The sequence below is a fragment of the Pan troglodytes genome, chromosome 12 (genome assembly GCF_028858775.2).
Source record: "Pan troglodytes isolate AG18354 chromosome 12, NHGRI_mPanTro3-v2.0_pri, whole genome shotgun sequence".
Taxonomy (NCBI): Eukaryota; Metazoa; Chordata; class Mammalia; order Primates; family Hominidae; genus Pan; species Pan troglodytes.
Window position 1 is genome coordinate 25,388,648 of NC_072410.2, and position 22,024 is coordinate 25,410,671.

Below are 22,024 nucleotides of genomic sequence, written 5' to 3' on the forward strand. Positions count from 1 at the left end.
AGTCACAGCTGTGGGGATGAATGGCTCCATGTCCTCCAGGGAAGAACAGCTGGAAGCATGTTAATAAAGTAAGATGGTTAGAAACTGGAAACACTGCTTGAAAGCTAGGGACTATCTGGAATAGTAACTATTCTACCTCATGAAACTTCTTTCAGATTTTAAGGATCAAAAGAATGAGAAGGAACTCTACCATTTTAATTAGGTTGTGTTTTTCCTGTCATGTTGCTCCTAGCACCTGCTGGAAGCGGGGTTTTGGTGGCCGCTTACTCCCAAGCAGTAGAGTGGTGACCGCCCTGGAGGGAGTGTGGCCCCAGGAAAGACCCCAGGCTTTAGTGGCCCCCAGGGACGAGGAGCCCAGCCCAGGACACATCAGCACGCCAAGAAGCTGCCTCGCCCGTTGGAGGCCTCGGCTCCCAGGGCTGTTATCACAGCAGGAAGAGCAGTGCAAAGTGTCGGGTCCAGTGGGCCTTAGTGACGGGGTCAGATTACTGCTGTGAGTAGTATGGGGTGTGCAAGAAAGGGTAATAATTCCACTCTGGCGCTTTTATTTTTAGATAAATGGATTTCAAATCTAAACTGATCCTAATATAGCCTTTAATGTTGTAGAACAGACTTTCTTTTTTAGTTTTAGTCTAGTGACCAAGGAATCACTTCTTACAGATCTCCAGCAGTGTCATTCACATGCATTAATGTTTAAAATGAAATTTATATGTAACTTACTTTCAAGTCAGCCACCTTTCCCTTTGCATTCCCTCACCGTTACCATGGTCCTCCGTCTACCCCTAGCCCAACTCCTAAATAGTTCTGGAGCTCTGTAGTTTATAGCACTTTAACAAATTACTTCAGAGAAGCAGAAAGCCCTGTGCTAAACTTTGAGTAAAATCCCAGCAGTTTAAACCCTGTGCATCAGCATTCGGAAGGCATTTTCTGCACGACTTTCTCCCACTTCCCTTCCCACCTGCCGGCCTCTTCCTGCTCACACCGCTGTGGCCCCCTCTCCAGCGGCCCCCAGTGGCCAGTGTTCTGTGCTCACCCACTGATGTCATTCTTAGCTCCCTGTTCATTCCCTCCTGTGTTCCCAGCTCCTTCCGTGCTATTTGTGCAGCTCAGAACTCACATCCTTCATGAGGCCTCCTTGTCTGGTTACTACCCTGTGCCCTCCAACAAGTTATTCCTCCTGCTCAGCAATCTGCATAGAGGCCGTGTGCTTTTATTTCTCTGCGACTGATCTCAGTTTGTCAGTTAATGTGTATTTTCTTCCCAGCTAAATCACAACTTTGATAGGTCATTTTCTCTTGCATGTCTTTTCCAATTCTGTTCTACCCATTCAGTCAACACATAGGAATTGAGCACCCACGTGCCAGGCCGCGTGCTAGGTGCGTAGGCAACAATAGTGGACAAAAGGCCACGTCCTTGTCCTCAAAAAGCTCATGGTTTACAAGATACCTGATGGGTCAAGTATTCAAGAAAGACTTCATGAATAACTCAAAGTAGTTTCAAACGATGTGTGAGCCAGGGAGATGTTTTAGCCCTAGCTCTGGCTCTGGTTATTTACTCTTGACAGTTAAATAGATTCACCTGGTGTGACCTATTAAAATCCAGGCTGTCTTCATAATCATAAATTTTAAAGCTCTCGTGTAGATGCTAATTCACCACATGCCTATAGCTCCCCTCCACAGCCATCACTGTCCCCTTTGCTGAGTACGTCCTTCCCCATCTGTCCTTGCCAGTGCTTCCGTAAACATAGTATTTCACAGATTGTCTGGGGCAAAGAACCAGGTTGCTTTTAGTACACAGCCCACTCCACATGCAGCTCCCCAGGCGAGTTCAGCAATACCTGAGTGCAGCCTGGGCAACATGGTGAAACCCCATTTCTACAAAAAAATACAAGAATTAGCTGGGTGTGGTGGCATGTGCCTGTAGTCCTAGCTACTCAGGAGGCTGAGGTGAGAGGATCGCTTGAGCCCAGGGGTGACAGAGTGAGTACCTTGTCTCAAAAAAAAAAAAACCACACACAATACATGAGTAGATGTGTACCCTGTTCGGGAGACAGGTCCACTGATCTCACACTCAGATGCTGCAATGATGTCAGATTGCCACAGAAATATGTGGGGCAGGTTCTGTACTTTCCTGGTCCTGGCTGGGCCAGCTGGGTAGCACAGCTTTAAGATGCGTCTTGGATGTGGCCGCCCACTCCAGATTCCACATTTGAGCGGGCAGGACAGCCCTTCTGTGCTGCTGCAGTGGCCAGTAACATTCCCCCAGCAGAGGTCCATGTTGGCGTCTGTCGTGTGTCTCCCTCCTGCTAGACTTCACCATCCTTAGGAGGAGAAACTGGGCCCTCTTGGTAATCCTATGGCCTGGCACCAAGCGGGTGACCCGTAAGTGTGTGTGGATGAACTGGACAAATAGCCCCTCCCATTGATGGAGCAGCTGTTAGCTTAGCATTAAACCAGCCGGCACCCTGCCGCAATCGCAGGCAGGCGAGCATGGCCCCTTTGTGCTGCCGCACTGCTCTCTTGTCCTGAGAGTTGTGCTCAGGATGGGGTGCATGGCTGGAGTGCTTGACTTTATACTGCAGTCTCTACTGAACTTTTCTTTTAAGGAAATACAGTGTTTTACTCCCCACTGCTTGAAAAGAAGCTACCAATTTGCTACTGCCACTGCCACTGCCACCACCACCTCCAGTCAGGATATGAGTATAAATTAAAATGACGTTCTTTATAACTCCAACTCACCAAAACATAGTCGAGACAAATTTTACTTTATTTTTTGAGATGGCGTCTCGCTCTGTTGCCCAGGCTGGAGTTTAGTGGCATGATCTCAGCTCACTGCAACCCCTGCCTCCCCAGTTCAAGCGATTCTCATGCCTCAGCCTCCCGAGTAGCTGGGACTACAGGCATGCGCCACCACGCCCAGCTAGTTTTTTGTATTTTTAGTAGAGACAGGGTTTTACCATGTTGCCCAGACTAGTCTTGAACTTCTGAGCTCAGGCAATCCACCTGCCTCGGCTTCCCAGAGTGCTGGGATTACAGGCATGCGCCACCACACACAGCTGAGACAAATTAAAAAGGCCAAAAAATTGACAGAACCGCAGTGAAGATAGATTTGAAGAAATGAGTTTGTTTTTACGTATATGATGTGTATATTTTTACATCTTTGATTTTGTGTCTGTATCTTAAAATGGAACTAATTTCAGTCATTTTATTAATCCTTCTCAGCAATTAAGTGTCCATTTTTTACAGGATACAGAAAAGCAAAAGGGAAAACAAGCCATGCCTGAAAAACATGAAAGTGAAATGTCTCAAGTGAAGCAAAAAAGCAAAAAACTCTTAAATATTAAGAAAGAAATCCCAACAGATGTGAAACCCAGGTGAGAGAAATAAGTGTACAGAGTAATAAGGTCTATAAAGAAGTTGCTGGCGAAAACCAGGTGCTGTTTTGATTTGGCCATTTGGCTGGCTGGTTGGCTTTTAGGGGAGTTGATAGCAAAATCCAGGTGCTACGTCACATTCCTCTTGGGATTTTTCTGTCACCTGACATGTACTGTTGTTGACTCGGAATAGCCATATGCTTCTCAAGTCAGATGTGCAGAGGGCAGAGCTCACGATCTGTTATAAAAATTTAGGAGGAAAATTTCTGTTGGTGATTCAGTCCCAGGCTGAGATCCATTTTACTTCTGCACAAAGATGACCTTGACGATTGAACCACAGGTACAAGCATAACTTTCCTCCAAAAGATCTCTGAGTCTGTTGAATTGTTAACCCAGTTGGGATCTAGAGTTCTGTGCCGTAAAACTTGGAAAAGTTTATTCTTACCTTAAAAATGCTTCAGAGCAGGTGTCACCAGTCAGACAGTTCTACCATTAAATAACTCCAGTTCCTCCCCATGGAATGGGATTCAGTGGCCCCCGGGGAGGGCTTGTGCAGGCTGTTTCCCCAGGGAGATGAGTGAGTTGAACTGTTGGGTTATTAACTGAAGTTACTTCACATTTTCATTAAACCTTGGCTCAGCATCTACCTGATAATTTTAGTGTTGGTGCGTCAGTAATACCTTTCCTGGTTCATTGTATAGAACTGTCATCAGCACGGGAGCTGCTGTCTACCCGCTTGTGGGTTGTGATCAGTGGAAAGTGACAGAGGAAGTCGAATAAATTAGGTGTAAATTTAAAAGGAAGACATGGTTTGTCTGTCATCATAAGTGTGGGCCATAGATTTGTGGAAGGTCTATTCTTACTCTGATCCTGGGAATCATACTTGAGTTTTGCAAAAACACCACTAACCTAGACTCTGTCCCTAGATTATATGACTTCAGGCAGGGCCAGTCCTGTTATATAGAACCCAAAAGCTAGTAAGAAATTAGTGATAACTGCAGTAAAATTTAACCTTGTCCCTGAATTTATGAAATAATACAGTATATGGTGGTGCTTAGTAATGACGTATTTGTACCTAAAATTTACTCTTTTGTGGAAATTGTTAGTTCAAGTGACCAGGTCCCACAATTTGTTGAGAGCAGTCTGGCCCAGGTAGAAGGAACGTCAAGCAGAGTGGTATCAGGTGGTTGATCATTTGAAGGGGAGAGAGAAAAGGAGACCACCTCTTCTGAAGAGGAGGTTCACATACTTGGATCTCTCCTGAGAGAAATCCACCTGAGACACCAATATCCTGGCACCCCAGGACAGGAATAACACTGGGCTACTAGCTAGAGATTCTTCTTCTTGGCCTTTTTCAGGCTTAGGTGAGTGATCAGATATTTTAAAGTAAATGAGGCTAATAAGTCCAAATAATGAAAATCCTCATTTTTACATTTGCAGAAATCTTGTGAGGTAGACAGACATGCAGTAATTCCTATGATGATAAATTTTAAAACCAGTGCATCTAAGAATTATCTTAGTAGGTGACTGTCACCAAATTGGCCCTGTTGATTAGCCCTCAGGCCTGAGCTTAGTATTGTTAAGCAGATAGAACACACTAATTCTAACCCCCATCCCTGTTCCACTGATTTACGTTGCATTCTGATTTTTTTTTACAAGTTGACCATCAGCAAATTTGCATTTGAAAAGTTAGTCAAAGACGTCGCTTGAGTGTCATTACCTTTGCAAGGGTTTTTAGTTCTCTTGTAAACCAAAAAGCTTAGAGTGGTCAGTCCTGAACCGCCTAGTCAAGAGGCAGTTATAGCAATAACCCGTGCTCTCTCAATATGTAGTTAAAAGATAAATCATTACCAGAACACAAATCAAGCCGTGTGCTTGAAACTGTCTTTTGTAACTGGAGAAATCTATATGCAACCTTTCTTCTATCCTCCTTTATCTGATCTCTTTAGATCTCTTGTTTTTCTGAACTCGAGGATGAAAGTATTGAGTCAGAATTTATTAGTTCATCAATCATTTAATCAAATAAAGACTGGTTTTTTTAATAACTGGAGAAGGTTGGCTTTCTGAACAGAGCCATTCTGTGACTCCACTGCATTCTGATAATAAATGTCAAACACTCACTCAGAATCACAGCCAGTCCTAGCTTTAGTGATTCCTGAAATTCCTGTCACCTTTTAGTGTGTTAATATATAACCCCACATATCTGAAGGACAGGTACACATCTTTTAATAAGATATGTCATTAATAAGGCATATATCATTGTTGTCTTTCGGAAGCTTTATGAGAGGTGATAAAGCCAGAGGAGTGGCTCAGCCCCATCCATCCACACTCCCAAGAGTTGACCTCAAAAAAATCACTTGCTAGGAAATAGGAGGGTGGGGCTGCAGCAACAGAAATCTGATCTAACCGTGTTTTCCAGCTGTGGCAACACAGAAATGGGCCTGCAGACCTCCGGAAAACTGTAGTCTATGGCAGAGATGCCAAGGAATGGGAATCAGATCTCAGGCACTGAAGGTTTCTGCAGAACCAGGAAGGGCCCAGGGCATCCCTGGTTTAGGACCCTGAGTATTCACTGATCCTTTTGTTTTTCTATTTGTTTATCAACAGTATATGTTTACATAAATGTAATAATCTAAAATAAGCAAAAGAAGTAGATTAATAATATTATCTGTAAAAATCTGCTTAAATAACACGCTCAACTCAGGGCCAAGGGCCGTGAACACCACACTGCACACGCCAGCCCCAGACCTGTCAGCACTGAGAAAACCCTGCTCCACAGCTGGTCACGTCCCTAGCTGTGTCCTCAGCTCTGCCTCTCTCCTCCCCAGACAGAAATGTGTACTGTGTATTACAGGAATAAAAATAGGCCAGGCTTGAGTCAGGTGTAACGTGAAAAGCAAAAATAAAAAGAATACGAAATCTCAGAATATTAAGAAAAAGAAAAACATTATTATTAAAAAATGGAGGAAAATATATTATAAAAATAAGCCAGGTGTGGTAGCTCACATCTATAATCCCAGCACTTTGGGAGGTCAAGGCAGGAGGATTGCTTGAGCCCAGGAGTTCAAGATCAGCCTGGAAAATATAGCAAGACCTTATCTTACAAAAAGTTTTTCTTTTAAATTAGCCAGGTGTGATGGCACACACTTGTAGTCCCAACTACTAGGGAGGCTGAGGCAGGAGTTAGAGACTGCAGAGAGCCCAGGAGTTAGAGACTCAGGAGTTGAGCCCAGGAGTTAGAGACTGCAGAGAGCCGTGATTGCACCACTGCACTCTAGCCTGAGCAACAGACTGAGACCCTGTCAGTAAATAAATAAATAAAGCCTGGCATCTGAACCACCTGTTTTTCCTTTTTAAAAAGAATCACTTCAGTCTGGGCACGGTGGCTCACACCTGTAATCCCACTGTAATCCCAGCACTTTGGGAGACCAAGGACGGCAGATCACCGGAGGTCAGGACTTCGAGACCAGCCTCGCCAACATCGTGAAACCCCATCTCTGTTAAAAATACAAAAATTAACCAAGCATGGTGGCACACACCTGTAATCCCAGCTACTCAGGAGGCTGAGGCAGGAGAATTGCTTGAGCCTGGGAGGCAGAGGTTACAGTGAGCCAAGATCGTGCCACTGCACTCCAGCCTGGGTGACAGAGTGAGACTCTGTCTCAAAAAAATGAATCGCTTCAATTAAGTTGGCCGTTACCCATTTTATTCAGAAGCCTTAAAAAAGGATTCTTGATAGAGATCATCTGGCTTAATTTAGGAAAGTATGAATCAGCAAAAATAACAGGAGTTGTCTGGCACCTTTCTTCTTAAAAACCAATTACTTTTACAGTGGCACAGAATTTACTTTTGTATAAATAGCTACCCACGCACACTTAAAAATAGATCACACCCACACCACCTCCACCACCAGAGGGCTGGTGTCTACTATGGGAGCCTTTGGGGTTTTTTTAGAAGATGGGTTTTTTAAATAACCCTGTCAGAAGTAGAAGAGATACAAAAGATTTTATAATGTAGCATTCATCATCTGGCCCATAAACAGTGGATTTTTCACTTCAGTTTGTTATCCTACCTAAAATTCTACTTATTTGGGCTAACGGAAACCCTTTGGCTTTTTGGTTTGCTCTCTTACTAATTCCAGATATAATACCTACTTATTATGGAAAACTTGTGAAATACAACGAAACAAAAGAATGAAAAGAAAATGTCCTTTGACCCTACCCCCTTATAAAATGTTTGTAAATAGCCTTCTTAAATGTATTTGTTTATTTATGAGCTCACACTTTACATTGAGGATGTTGGGGAATGAGGGTGTTATGGTGCCGTTAGATCTGGAAAGTTGGAACTCTTCTCACCTTTGAAATCTCCTGTGAATGAGCACAGCAGATTGCCTCTGACCCAGAACCTAGCTGAAATGTACTGTATCCTGTGGGCTGGGAGGACAGAAGGCAACATGGTGCGTGAAGAACTTGGAGGATGGGGCCGGGAGTCCTGAGTAGTATCACACGCTTGAGGGTTGGGAGCAGAAAGCACACTGAAATGTGGAAAATGCCGGCGATGCATCCATTTTACACCATCTGTGTAGACTTTGTAGATTTGGAATGAAAAGGTAGCCATCAGCTCAGCCCTGAACTCACAGCTGTCACCAGGAGCTTTGTAGAGATCCCTGAGGATTCTTGGAAGATTTCTCCAAAGGGGCCACTGGGCTCTCTGAGCTGCATCTCAGCCTTTGCTGGAAAAGGTCCTTCTTGGACCACATTAGCTGAGCTCCTTCCGGAGGTCCTCCCAGTCCCAGACATGGTCTTGGTGGGCATTAGAGATGTGGCTTCATAAAGAATGCCTTTGTAGCCCATATAGGTATTCTACTCACAATGCTGTCTTCCGTGGGCCAGCTACCCAGTTCATTTCTCTCAGAGATTCATTCTTTCCAGCTGCTGTCTCCCAGCAGGTTTTCCTACCTCACTTATTGAGCTTTGGAAACTTAAGATATATTTATACATGCTTATTATCTTAACCTTACCTCAAAATCTTTCAGAAAGCGTCACTCTAAATCAATAAAAAATATATTTAATTTTTTTGCTTAAGATTAACCCTGAGTTCAAGAATAAGGAAGAAAATTCATCCTAGCCCACTCCCTGTAGTAACCAGGAACTTAGCTCTGGGTCACCTCATAATTTCTATGAGAAAAATTTGTTCAGTTTTGAATAGTGGAGTCTCTAATGTTATAGATGTGAGATCTTTCAAAATCTTCATGTTCAGGAATCCCACTGGTGGTGGTCTAGATGCTGGGAGAGACTCACTCGCAGGCAGAATGACCGCACTTCCAGCCCTGAGCAGCAAGTTGGAGCTAAGGGCTTTCTTTCTATGCCTTATCTGAGATAGATCCTCCCTCACGTTACGTATTATTTAATAATGGACCTCAGTTCATTGTCAGCACTTGGAATAGCAAAGGTTCAGTCTGCAAGTGCTGAATGTCTGCTGGGCAGTCTTAGCTACAGCGTTGGGCATGCAGCCTGTCCTGAGTTAGGACCAAGGATAGATAACGCCCCAGGAAGCCACATTAGCTTCCTGCATGCAGTTGTATTGTAGAAGAATTACAATCTTAATGACTTCCGTCCTCCAAAACAGAGGAATAAATTTGTATTTTCCATCCCTGATTGTCTTTTAGTTCATTAGAACTACCGTATACTCCCCCTTTGGAAAGTAAGCAACGTAGAAATCTCCCAAGCAAGATTCCTCTTCCAACTGCAATGACAAGTGGATCCAAATCACGAAATGCCCAGAAAACAAAAGGTATTGTCATCTTGTTCTCTATGATCATGTCTTACGGATCTTCTCATAGTGCACTGTATTAACAATTGTTGTGCATTATCAGTAAGCAGTCAGTAGTTATTAGTCATGCAAGGCTAAGGCTGTGTTCTTGTCCTCATTAGAAGGTTCATTGAAATAGACCTGAAAGAAAGGAATTATTCTCCATTAACCATGTTCTTTTCTGATTTTTGTGCAGGTACAAGTAAGTTAGTGGATAACAGACCACCTGCCCTAGCAAAATTCCTCCCGAATAGTCAAGAATTAGGCAACACCAGTAGCTCAGAGGGTGAAAAAGACTCTCCTCCACCGGAGTGGGATTCCGTTCCAGTTCACAAACCCGGCAGCTGTAAGTATAGTAGTTTAGAAACCACAGGGCTCCACTTACCCACAATCCACCCCACTCTGGGCATGGAACTCTTCAGGGGCATGTTGCTTTAAAATACCCATTGACAGTGCTTTGCCAGCTAAGAGCCCATTGTTAACTAGCCTAATCAGTGGCTAAACTGCCGTGGTTGAAATCAGTCCTGGTAAGATTATTTACATCAGGGGACTCATTCAACAATTCACATCAGGGCTTTTTTTTTTTTCAGGGAGCTGGTATACTAGCACACCACTGCCCAATGTGCAAAATGGAATGGTCTGTTTGGAGTGGTTAATCTTCTAAAGAATTGTTTGCCTTATAAAAGTATTGACTCAGCTATCCTTTACCTGATGAGTTCCTCATTTATAGTGTAATTGTTTTTGTAAGAATTCCATCCTCTCAACTTTACCCACGTCTTTTTACATAAGCAACCTACACAAAGGTTTCATTATTTTTCTCACTACCTTGACCTTGTTTCTCCAGTTTGGCCTGCAGTAAATCAAGACAGTAGGCACAGTCAACCAAAATAGAAATCCTCACCCTACAGACACTTGACCTGAAATAGGGGGCAACAGAGACCAGAAAAGGGAGCGGCTGACAGCAGGGATTTGAGATCAAGAGAGGTCCTGGCTTTAGGACTGATTGGTCCGCACTCACCACTGTGTTGGAGTGTACCAGAGGGCAAGTCAGGAAGACCAGAGATGCAGTCAGGTTTGAGCAACAGTTGGGTCATTGAAGGTGAAAGGAGTTGGACGAAGGGCAGGCTCACTGGGTTGAATGAGGGCAGAGAGCCTTGGAGGCTCGGGTAGGGCGTCCACGCTCTCGCCGGAATGTGTAGATACATCCTGGAAAGAGATGCTCTCTGAGATACATCCTGTAGCCCTATTTGCCATGAGACTTTCTGGCACCTTTTAGTACTACTTTTTGCCAGGGGTGGGATACAGTCCTAAATCCTTCACTCAGCAAATCTTGAAGAAGACCGTGGGTGGTCCGTGTGTCCAGGTGGGATGCTTCTGCTTCCTAGCGCCCCCTGAGGTTTCTGCTGGCCATTGGCTCTTGGCTTAACACTCCACGATTTAGGCAGTTGCCCATTAAACAGATGCCACTTTCAGCAACAGAAGACAGCCCCTGGAGCCAGTTTCACAGGGGTGTTCTGAGGCCCAGTGAGGTGACATGAGCCGTGTTGGTGACGTAATGACACAAGCATGCAGAACCATGCTGCTGGGAGAGCAGGTGACAGCCAGACACAGCCACAAACTGGCTGGCAGCATCCCCACCTGGTGGCACCTGAGACACATGTTGACATCACTCCCTCTGTGTGGAGGGGAAAGGATGACAGGACCCAACCCCAGGCAGGAGATTTTGGTGCCACTCCTCGGGGCAGGAATGTGGGAAATGGCAGGCCAGCCCTCTGGAGGAGGAACTGTGAAGGGCCCAGTGCCACATGCCTCAGTTTCCTGCCTGGCTCTTCCACAGAGGCCAGCTGGTGCATCTGAGCATGGCGCCTCAGGGCAGAGCTCCACGGTGTGCACTGGGGGAAGAGATGCAGAGCTTGTCTCCTCAGCCCACGTCTGTGCAGTCCTTTTGTGTTTTTCTAGCCAAGCAATCCCTTACACTGGTTCCAAGCCCTGTGACCTCTCTGCCCTCACTGCCAGCGTTACTAAAATGTTCCAGCAGAGCTCCACTCGATAGAGAATATGGGTGGAGGAAACCCAGAAGAGTCGGTCCCACATGCTCTCCATCACTTTTACCTTCCTGCTCTGCCCCAGCTTTCTCATCCCCTTTTATCCCTTCGCCTCCCTTGGTGTTTCGTCTTGCTTAGACCTGAAGTTCTGCGAGCGCTGTTGGCAGTGCCAAGCTTAGTGCAGTTCCTTGGGGTGAAAGCGTTGGTCCCACCCAAGACTGTGCAGCCAGCATGTGGCAGTAGCCGCTGGGGGAGTTGTGCAGCCTCTGTGTAAAGATCTCTCCATCCCAAGTAGCACCCCTTAGCATGGTGCCCTATACCATCTGTACCACATGAGTTGCAGAGAAAATGCTCCTTGAATAATTTCATGATTTAAAAAGGCAAAAAATACAAAGGGTTATTAAAAGGAAAAGCAAATCAGAAGCCACAAAGGAAAATTTTAATAATATTTGAATCAAAACGTTCTCTAATTGCAGCTCGTGTGCTGTTCAGTCTCCCCTTCACTCCTACCTCAAGCACTGTTCAGTAGGGGTTTTTGCTAACTTCCCTTTGCTTTTCCTGTTTGATTTCATCATCACTGTCTTGGGAGCATCTGCAGTACTGGGCCCTGTGAAACACATTCCACCCACAGGAGCTGCCCGCACCTTTCCCCAGGACAGGTACCTTGGGAGGATCGAGCGCACACAAAACGGAGCACAGCCTGCTCCAAGTGTGGGCACTGCCTGAGGGGACGAGTCACTGCAGGGGCGGAGCGAGGCCAGAGGAAGTGGCTAGGGAAGGGTCAGGACAGTTGTACAAATAGCAAGCCGACAGTGTAGACATGGTGTCAGATGGGAGGCCTCAGAGGAGCTTGACGGGGACAGAGATTCGAGCAGGGCTCATACGGGAGAGCGGTGTGAGACACGTCCTGAGTGTGGGCATCAGGTCAGCAGATCCACAGAGCCAGCGAGGAGGGGCCCATGTCATCAAGGGCTGAGAGTGGGCGGGTGGGAGACAGGACCGTGAGTCTGGCACCAGTACCAGCAGCACTGGGGAAGGTGAGAGAGAAGGTAGCAGGCAGCCCTGAGGATGGCGGAGTAGAGAGCACGGGCTTCCAAGGGAAGGCTGCTTTGCTCGGCAGGGCCATGCTGGAGGCTTGACCTAGCCAAGACATGGGAAACCTTGAGCCCTGAGCCCTGGGGGTAGGGGAGAAGCAGCTTGTGCTACAGGGTGTGACCAGGGAAGCAAGAGGCAGCAGGGGACGGGAGAAGTGGAGCGGAGGGTACTCAGGGTACGCAGAAATCTCACAAGGCAGGAGGGGCCAGCCAGGTAGCGAGCTGGCCAGGCCTGGGCTGGGGATCGTGCCCTGTGGTGATGGGAATTCACAGGTCCAAGCTCTCCCCCACCTTCTTCCTCTTGCAGTAGCTACAGCAGCACCAAGTTGCACACAATAGATGTGCAAAATGATACATTTTTCTGATAAAAGGTATACATATTTCCGTTTACTGAGTAGAGAATGTTATTTTATGACTGAAATTTTTTGTTTTAATTTCAGAGATGGGGTCAGGCTGGAGTGCAGTGGTGTGATTATAGCTCACTGCAGCCTCAAACTCCTGGCTCAAGCCTCCCACCTCAGCCTCCCAAAGTGCTGAGGTTACAGGTCCGAGCCACTGTGCCCAGCCTGTTTTAGATTTTTAAAACAGCTGTATAGACATTACTTTAAAGGGCACAGGAATATACTAGGAGCTTAATAGGGATCAGAGCTGCACATCCCAGTCACGCCAATGGAGAGGCTTTACTGAACTTGGGGATTCAGCCCGGAACACTGCACCTCCCACAGCTGTAAACCTGCATGTAGGCACGAGGATTTTCCAGGTCCCCAGGCAGCGACCTCAGCTGTCCACCCCTGGAGGATGTGGAAGACCCTCCTCCCCTACCTGAGGTGGGAGAATTGAAGGCATTGACTGTCGCCACACAACACAGCAGGGACCGGGCACGCTCTCGCTCCCCTCAAATCCCTGAGTGGAGAGAGATGTGGCTGCTTTCTCTTTAAAACCTGTTAAACAGAACACATCTAAGAGCTTTCGTTTGTTTTCTTTGTAGAAGGCCTTGAGTTATGCATAGTCTTAGAGAACATTCAAAGTGATTTGGAAGAGCGCTAATCAAAACACCACACTGACGAGCCCTTTTGTTTTTAATTTCCAGCTACTGATAGTCTTTATAAACTTTCTCTGCAAACCCTCAACGCAGACATTTTCTTAAAACAACGCCAGACCTCACCGACACCTGCTTCCCCGTCTCCCCCAGCTGCCCCCTGCCCCTTTGTGGCCCGGGGCAGCTACAGCAGCATCGTCAACAGCAGCTCCAGCAGGTAGGCCTGCTGCTTCCTTTCCGGTCCTCAGCTTGCAATGTGCCTAAAACCCGATGTCACACCCTTTAAATGGAAACACTTAGCGGCCACAGACCACTGTCTGGTGTTACTTCTGATGGCTGCCAGCTTGTGTGGGCCCTTTTACCTGGGGTCCACCCCCGCTTCCTGCTGCTGTGCCCAGCTCCAACAGTAACCCGGTTCCGATTCTAATCCATTCATTCTTACCACCTGTGGACCGAGAAATGCACCATTTAACTCACTAGAGTGATATTCTCAGTGAGCCAATGAACATTTACTAAGCCTTACATGAAGACCTAAAGGGGATTCCTGTGAGTTGGGAGTATGGGTTTATGTGACACTAATTTTGGCCTTTGGACAATTTGGCTTAGGACTTAGAAGGGCAGGACCTGGTCCAAGACCGTTGTGCTGGGTGAGGTGCTGCAGTAGGGGATGTGTGCACCCGGGAGGGCAGCCTCCTGACCACACAGACAGGATGCAGGAAGCATGCTGTTCTCCGAGGCACGGAGCCTCACTCATGTCCGCCTGCCACAGCGTACCGCAAGCCTGACGGTCACGGATGGCACTCTCACCGTGTGCCTCGCCGTGGCGTGGGTTTCTGTGCATCGCGTCACCGGCCAGCCTGGGGTCAGGTCCTCCCCGCCGTTGCCCAAGAGGCAGTAACCACTGAGGCTGGGGGAGCCACCCCGCTTCTGGGCCTTGCCACAGGAGCACCTTGCCGTGTCCTGGCAGGGAAGGAAGACTCCCTGAGGCCCCGCCCTTTCCAGTGTCGGTGGCTGCCCTCTGCATTTCCTGCCGAGTGGCTCTCTAGCATTCTTCACAAAAGTGTGATCGAAGCCTCTGCCAGTCCCTAAATTGTGATCCCTGCCCTGGTCTCTTTCATAGTGATCTTTTGTTTTCTTACCTTTCTCCAGAAAGCCCTCTATCTCTGTCTGATTAAGCAGTCTGAGGCCCCAGAGCATGTGACATGAGGCTGAGCGATGCTCTGTGAGCTGCCCCACTGCAGAGAAGCTCACTCAGGGCTCAGTCCTGCCAGCCCCACACCTCCCCGAGACAGGGCACTGCTGATGAGGAATGAGTTCTCTCTTTGCTTCTTTTTCAAGTGACCCTAAAATAAAACAGCCAAATGGAAGCAAACACAAGTTGACAAAGGCAGCCTCGCTCCCGGGTAAGAACGGCAACCCCACTTTTGCTGCAGTCACGGCTGGCTACGACAAGAGCCCAGGTCAGTGCCTTTGCTTCAGAGACCTGCCACGCCAGGCGCCAGGCCTGGTGGAATGACCTCTGTCCTAATGGGCCTTCCATTGATTGAGTGTCCATTGTTACAGGTGGGAATGGCTTTGCTAAAGTTTCTTCAAACAAAACAGGTTTCTCCAGCAGCCTTGGCATTTCACACGCTCCTGTTGACAGCGATGGCTCAGACAGGTACGGTAGACCACCACTAACCGCTAGAAAGACGGAAGGCTTCTCAAGTCGGGTTAGCACCTTTTATCCATAAATGGGTTTCAGGGCATTTTCCCCCTAATTTACAAGGAGGCATTTGTCAGAAGTGGTCAAGTGCCTCTAAGAAATCATGTCTGCTGGGTGGAAGCAGAAAGCCGGCTGCGGTGCCTTCCCCAGGGGGTCCAGATAGAGAAAGGGGGCACCCATGCCTGTCTCAGCCGGGCAGACACGCATGTTACACCTGTTCTCACTCTCCTCCATCTCCTGGTCTGTGGTAAGATGTGATCTGATCATTAAAAATAGAAGAGCAAAAGTGACTTGGGAGGGGGGAAATCTGGAGCAAATACTAGCCAATTTATAGTAAATCATTGGCCACGCCTCTTTCTTGAGCCAGGCTTGTTTATCATGCAGGGGGTGTGGTGGCCTGCAGCAGTCACCTTGGTTGACTTTTCCAGATAAGCAACAATAGAGCCCCAATTTACCTACTTTGCACTAATAGGAAATGAGTTCTAGATTTGAAATAGTTTTTAAATAAATCTTCCAGTACCAAAAAGCAAACAGAAGGAAAAAATGTCTGTTTCTCTGCAAAACACTTGCTTTGAACCGGGCTGTGAGCTAGTGATAGGGCATCCGGAGCTCTGGGGCTCCCTCCGACTCAACCCTTGTGGTAAGCAGCCATTGTTCAGCTCTTCCTTTTGTCTTTGTTTTTAATATTTGAGTACCCCCAGTTGAAGCAGTGTCTCCTGTTTGTGAAGCTGTGCACTATGGATCCGTTTGCACTAACCACCATACATTTTTGTGTGTTGCGTTTTCCTCTTGTAACATTTAGCTCGGGTTTGTGGAGTCCCGTCAGCAACCCAAGCAGCCCTGACTTCACTCCCCTCAATTCGTTCTCCGCCTTTGGAAACTCTTTTAATCTAACTGGTGGTGAGTGTTTAACACTAGATGTGTAACTAATAAGCCTGTGGACAGAGGAAGGGAGAGGAGGTGTGGTTTTGTGTGCTGGAGAACACAGCACAGCAGCACTGTGGAAGAGGCCCCGCAGGAAGCTCCCTGGGAAGGGTCCCCTCCCCTCTTCCTCCCTCATCCACACCAGCAGCCCAGAGGGGCAGTGGACCAGGCTCGACACGGTGTGCGCACACCAGTTGGTGTGAGTTCCATGGCAGGTATTGAAGGGCTTCACAGAAGGGTTCTGGTCTGAAATGGGACCCCTGAGTGTGCCAGGGGTCCTCTTCTTGCTGTCCAGAACTAGAGGTCACCATGGAAGCTTCGCATTAGCTATCATGTGAGAGTGGGGAATGTTTGCATTTGGATGTCATCGGTGGCATATCAGCTCGTGCACTATGCGTTTGAGTTCTGGAGGACACTCCTGCCCCTACTTCCTCTGGGCTGTGGTGGGGCTGGTGAAGTGGGTGTGGTGGCTCCAGGAGCAGTGGTGGGAGGTATGCCATTGAGTGAAGCCCCATATGCTATAGTGATCATGGCAAAACCAAATATGGACTTGATGACTGTTGCTTTATTTCCAGAAGTTTTCAGCAAACTCGGATTATCTCGATCGTGCAATCAGGCCTCACAGAGGAGCTGGAACGAGTTTAATAGTGGCCCTTCATACCTTTGGGACTCGCCAGCGACAGATCCCAGTCCTTCCTGGCCAGCCAGTTCTGGCTCCCCGACCCACACAGCCACAGTGAGTACTTGGGGCTGGGGCTGGGGCCTGGACCTGGCCCACCCACTCGCCATCTGCCATTGCTGTGACATGGATGGCACTGACATAAACAACAAACAGCAGCATCAGAGGGGTGGGTTAGTACTTTTATTGTCTCCATTGCTTTGTCTTCATATTCTGTCAAAATGACTGATCGATGTTCTTCAGAGCCATTACAATCAGGAAGTTTTAGGAAGAACAACTGAACAGCTATGGGGTTGGTCTCTGGAGTCCCTCCTAATAGATCAAGGGCATTTTCTGCCTCTTCCCAACCTGTAAATGGACCACAAGGGTGACCATAGGCCTATGGCAGGTTCAGATGGTTGAGGGAAGCCTTCGGCATCTGTGCAATGCAGCCACTGGGCACCCAGGAGCAAGCTAGATACTGCATTTACTTTGTTGCTGAGAAGCACCTGTCTCTTAGGTTAGATTTTCAAGAGTGCATTTGTTTGCTTCTTGGCTAAAGTCTTCTGCAAAGACCATGCTGAAAAGAGTATTCTTGCCAAGGAAAATAATTAGTGGTTTTGGCTTCCACAAAATTATGACAGAAAAATATGACCCCACTGTGTTTGCCTCTTTGTTCTCAGAGAAACTAAACATGCAAGGTTTTGTAATAGATATTTCAACTTTACAGATTCCAAAGGTTGTCTTCATGTGTAATTATTCAGCCTTCTGTTTTAAAACCACCTTAACCACTCTTTAAAAGAGAAGTCAGCAAACTTTTTTTTTTTTTTTTTTTTTTTTTTTTTTTTTTTTTTTGAGACAGAGTCTTGCTTTGTCGCCCAGGCTGGAGTCCAGTGGCGCAATCTTGGCTCACTACAAGCTCCACCTCCTGAGTTCACGCCATTCTCCTGCCTCAGCCTCCTGAGTAGCTGGGACTAGAGGCGCCCACCACCACACCCGGCTAATTTTTTGTATTTTTAGTAGAGACGGGGTTTCACCATGTTAGCCAGGATGATCTCGATCTCCTGACCTCGTGATCCGCCCACCTCGGCCTCCCAAAGTGGGAGTCAGCAAACTTTCTATAAAGAGGCAGATAGTAACTATTTGAGGCTCTGAAGGCCATGCTTCACCACTGCCATTGCAGTGCACAGGCCGATGGGCGCAGCTGTGTTCCAATACAACTTTCTTTACAAAAGTAGGCAGAGCTGGATTTGGTCCACAAGCTGTCTTTTTTAAAATATCACAACCAGCCGGCATGATGGCTAGTGCCTGTAATCCCAGCACTTTGGGAGGCTGAGGTGGGAAGATCACTTGAGCCCAGGAGTTTGAGGCTGCAGTGAGGCATGATCACACCACTGCACTCCAGCCTGAGTGATGGAGCAAGACCCTGTCTCAAAAAAATCAGAACCATCTGCTCAAATACATATATATAACATTTGTTCTAAAGTAAACAAAGTAAGAGGAACGCGTGCCCCAGCCTCATCTTTTCTGTAGCCTTACCCCCTTACCCTTTACCCACTTGACCCTCTGCCTGCCGGGCTCAGTGCTGGACACTTTCTGTTTTGTCGCAGTCGGTCCTCGGTAACACCAGCGGCCTGTGGTCCACCACTCCATTCAGCAGCTCCATTTGGTCCAGCAACCTTAGCAGCGCCCTTCCCTTCACCACTCCAGCAAACACGCTGGCAAGCATCGGCCTCATGGGCACAGAAAACTCCCCTGCTCCTCACGCTCCCTCCACCTCCAGTCCAGCTGACGACTTGGGACAGACCTACAACCCGTGGCGGATATGGAGCCCCACGATTGGAAGAAGAAGCTCGGACCCTTGGTCTAATTCGCACTTTCCTCACGAGAATTAAATTAAGCAAAAAACAAACAAACATAGTGGGCCCTCGTCTAGATCATGATGTGCCAGTTTCTGAGACATCTTTTTAAGGCTCTTACTGCAGCTCCCCTCCCCACCCTCCTCATCTTTGCAAAACAGACCCAAGCAGGGCAGGCTCAGACCACTCGCTTCTTTCAGATCTTTCTTGCAATTATGATAACATGAGATTTGCTGTTGTGCTTTTAGAGAAAAGTCTGGACTCAGCCACAAACTCTAATAAGACCTGTACATCTGAGAACCTTTCCCGTTACTGCGTTTTCACCACCTGTCTTCCCCATGCTTTATTTATCTGTATGAACACAGATTTGACATTACAGCTAAGGAAATAATTTGAGTTGATTCAGAAATCCTGGCATGTGACAATTTTGTTAAATTACCAAGTTTGGTTTTTAATAATTTCTCAATATTATGCGCCAAGATCTAATTTTAAAACTGTATGAGGACTTTGTGCTGAAAATAGAGTATTTTTTTAAAGTAAAGTAAAGTAAGGCTGTCTTGGTTTAAAAGCAGATTACAGAAATGTAAGTCAACTTAAGAACAGTGAATGAATGTAAAAACATTCAGTTGAGACCATATGCATTTTCTGTGCTGTTTGTACTTGAGGTATGTAACATTTGTATACCTGAACTTATTTTAAAGATGAACTGAAATGCACATAGCCAAGTCTTGAGATACAAGATTGAATGTGTATTTCTTAAAAATACAACTTTGTGTTGTACTTTGAAATAAATGATGCTTTTTTCAAAAGCCTTGTTTTGTGGTTTTTTTACACACAAGGTGTATTTATTAGGATTTTCTCACACCAAAGTAAACCACCTTATCCTTACCTTACTCTGTGGAGCTGACAGGTTAAGACGGGGTTTGCCTTCTCATTGCTGGAACTTCCTGCAGTCTAATGGAGTTCTGTGTGTTCCCATGGCAATTATGGAGGGTCCTTGATCGAAAACAACTTGAAAGCCTGTTTGGATTCATCCAGTAAGCGTTTTCCCTCTGCCACTATCCTAAAAGGCCTCATAAAAAGCAGTCATTGCTACCATTTATTGAATACTGACTCTCTGTCAGGTACCTGGCTAACACTTTGGGATATGTTGGGTTACTCCATTATACTTGAGGAACCTGGCTGGGCAGTGCTGGCTCAGAGGCCCCAGGTCAGGCTGACCGCAGATTCACATGGCACCCACTGTGCTGCCTTCCTTCTGGTCACAGTCAGTCACCATTCTCAGGAACAGTCTGTGTCCAGCTCACCACTGCATGTTCTAACACTGGCCAACCTTTACCAGCCTTCAGTCTGAGGAAGTTGTATGGTGAGAGGAAGACAGAAAAGGAGAGAAGCGGGGCACAGAGGGAAGACAGCAGGGACTCAGGGGCGGCCTGGGGGAGGGCTCTGGGGGCCACCCGTGGGAGCTTACCAGCAGCAACACAGCATGCAGTGCCCCTTTGGCCCTTTCATTTCTAAACGGTGGCTTGGAGACAAGGGGGTGCCTTGGGCTATGGCACAGGGGCTGGGGGTACTAGAAACAGCTATTTACCCACTGGTATTGAAATGCTTTAGCAGTTTACCGGCTGATACAGCTATACCCCAAAGCCAGGCTGGATGGAAAGCAACCTGTGTGCTACTGAGGAATGGAGCCACAGGTGGCAGTCACACAGGGTGCCATGTAGAAATACCAGCTGGGGCTGCTGGAAATGGAGCCTTGGTGCAGACTGGAAATGACTTAGCCAAGCCTGTGAGGTGCAGTAGTAAAGGCTACACATCTAAATTTTATTTTTTTCTTTTAACTAGAAGTGTGTTGACCCTTTTCCAATTTTAAGACTTTCAACTCAACTCCTCCATGGTCCCTGTTAAGTTCACACAGACACGAGGCGAGTCTCGGTACGCCACAACGCATCGGTTGGTTTAATCTTGCCTTTTCCAACTTGATTTTCACATTGTCTTGTTTCCAGTCTGTGTTAAAGCCAGGCTTTGCTAGGTAACATAAATGTTCTGTTGGAGGCTAGTTACATCATGAAATCAAAACTATCCCCATGAAGGTGGGAGTGATTTAGTCAAAATGTTATTTGGCGTGATTGTGAATCATCTGACCTTTTCTCTGCTTTATACCAAAGCTCACAGAACAAGTCTCATTGTTTTGACAACTTGTGATTTGTCCCTCGGGGACACCAGATTTCCTGTGCAACCAGAGCTATGGTGTGTAGGCTGACATCAGGCCTTGTACAATGTTAGCAGCAGGGTTTCCTACGTGCACTTGCACAATCAGGACAAATTCAAGTCTTGGGATTCTCTTTCTACACCAAAGCAGATAATGAGGTGTAAAGCTCTACATACAGGTGAGCTTCATATAAACCCTCACTTAAACCAAAGAAAAACGGGGCCAGGCGCTGGGGCTCACACCTGTAGTCCCAGCACCTTGGGAGGCCGAGGTGGGCGGATCAACTGAGGTCAGGTGTTCTAGACTACCCTGGCCAACATGGTGAAATCCCGTCTCTACTAAAAATACAAAAATTAGCTGGGGGTGGTGCTGTGCACCTGTAATCCCAGCTACTCAGGAGGCTGAGGCAGGAGAATTACTTGAACCTGGGAGGTGGAGGTTGCAGTGAGCCAAGATCATACCACTGCACTCCAGCCTGGAGACAGACAGAGCAAGACTCCATCTCAAAAAAAAAAGATAAGAAAAAAACTATTGGCAGACTTTTCCTCAGAAAGAGTATCTCAGGAATTGATTCTAAACTTGCTTCATCAGAACAATCGCCTGAGACCCCCGCGACCAAACTCCTTTTTTAAGTTCTAATTTCACCCCATGAGCCTCGCCAGCAGGCTTGAGAGAAACACTGTGTACTTGGGAGAAGATACAAACAAGGGTCTCTTCTGTTACTTGTGCTTTCCAAATAATTACTCTAAGGGTAGGTATTTGAGTGGCAACATACCCACCAAATCTGAAGATCTGATACAACTCAGTCTGTTTACAGTGAACACTTGTTGGCATGATAGTCGCTTTGTACTAGGCCAAGGTTGAATTTAAAATTACAGGTTGTATATAATTATATTTACATGAAATGATAGTGGATGTCTTTATTTATTTTGAGACTGGGTCTTGCTCTGTCGCCCAGGCTGAAGTGCAGTGGCACAATCATAGGCTCACTGCAGCCCTGAACTTCCAGGCCCAAGCAGCTCTCCCACCTCAGTCTCCCAGGTAGCTGGGACAACAGACACGGACCACCACATCCGGCTAATTTTTTTTATTTTTTATTTTTTGTTTTTTATAGGGATGAGGTCTTGCTTTGTTGCCCCCTCTGGTCTCAAACTCCTGAGCACAAGCAATCCTCCTGCCTCAGCCTCCCAAAGTGCTGGGATTACAAACGTGAGCTGCTATGCCCAGGTATCTTATATGTTTATATAAATACGTATAAACAAAGGTATAATCTTTTTTAAATGTTTTTTACCTAAACTGTGTAT

At 46.7% G+C, this 22,024-nt stretch overlaps 1 protein-coding gene across 16 annotated transcripts in view; it reads left to right on the forward strand.

Moving 5' to 3' along the window:
• TMEM131 (transmembrane protein 131) overlaps positions 1–19,317 on the forward strand; it is a 241,376-nt gene extending 222,059 nt beyond the window's left edge. For 12 of the 16 annotated variants that reach the window (XM_515638.8, XM_016949046.4, XM_016949049.4 and 9 more), the window contains 9 exons: positions 3,246–3,373; positions 9,042–9,166; positions 9,381–9,530; positions 13,414–13,579; positions 14,701–14,822; positions 14,926–15,022; positions 15,870–15,967; positions 16,567–16,727; positions 18,260–19,317. In XM_515638.8, coding sequence (XP_515638.3) covers positions 3,246–3,373; positions 9,042–9,166; positions 9,381–9,530; positions 13,414–13,579; positions 14,701–14,822; positions 14,926–15,022; positions 15,870–15,967; positions 16,567–16,727; positions 18,260–18,544 — 1,332 coding nt within the window. In that variant the 3' untranslated portion in view covers positions 18,545–19,317. The remainder of the gene's footprint in view (positions 1–3,245; positions 3,374–9,041; positions 9,167–9,380; positions 9,531–13,413; positions 13,580–14,700; positions 14,823–14,925; positions 15,023–15,869; positions 15,968–16,566; positions 16,728–18,259) is intronic. The other 4 variants (XM_016949047.4, XM_063789522.1, XM_063789523.1 and 1 more) reach the window with 1 other exon arrangement.
• Positions 19,318–22,024: the final 2,707 nt, after the last annotated feature.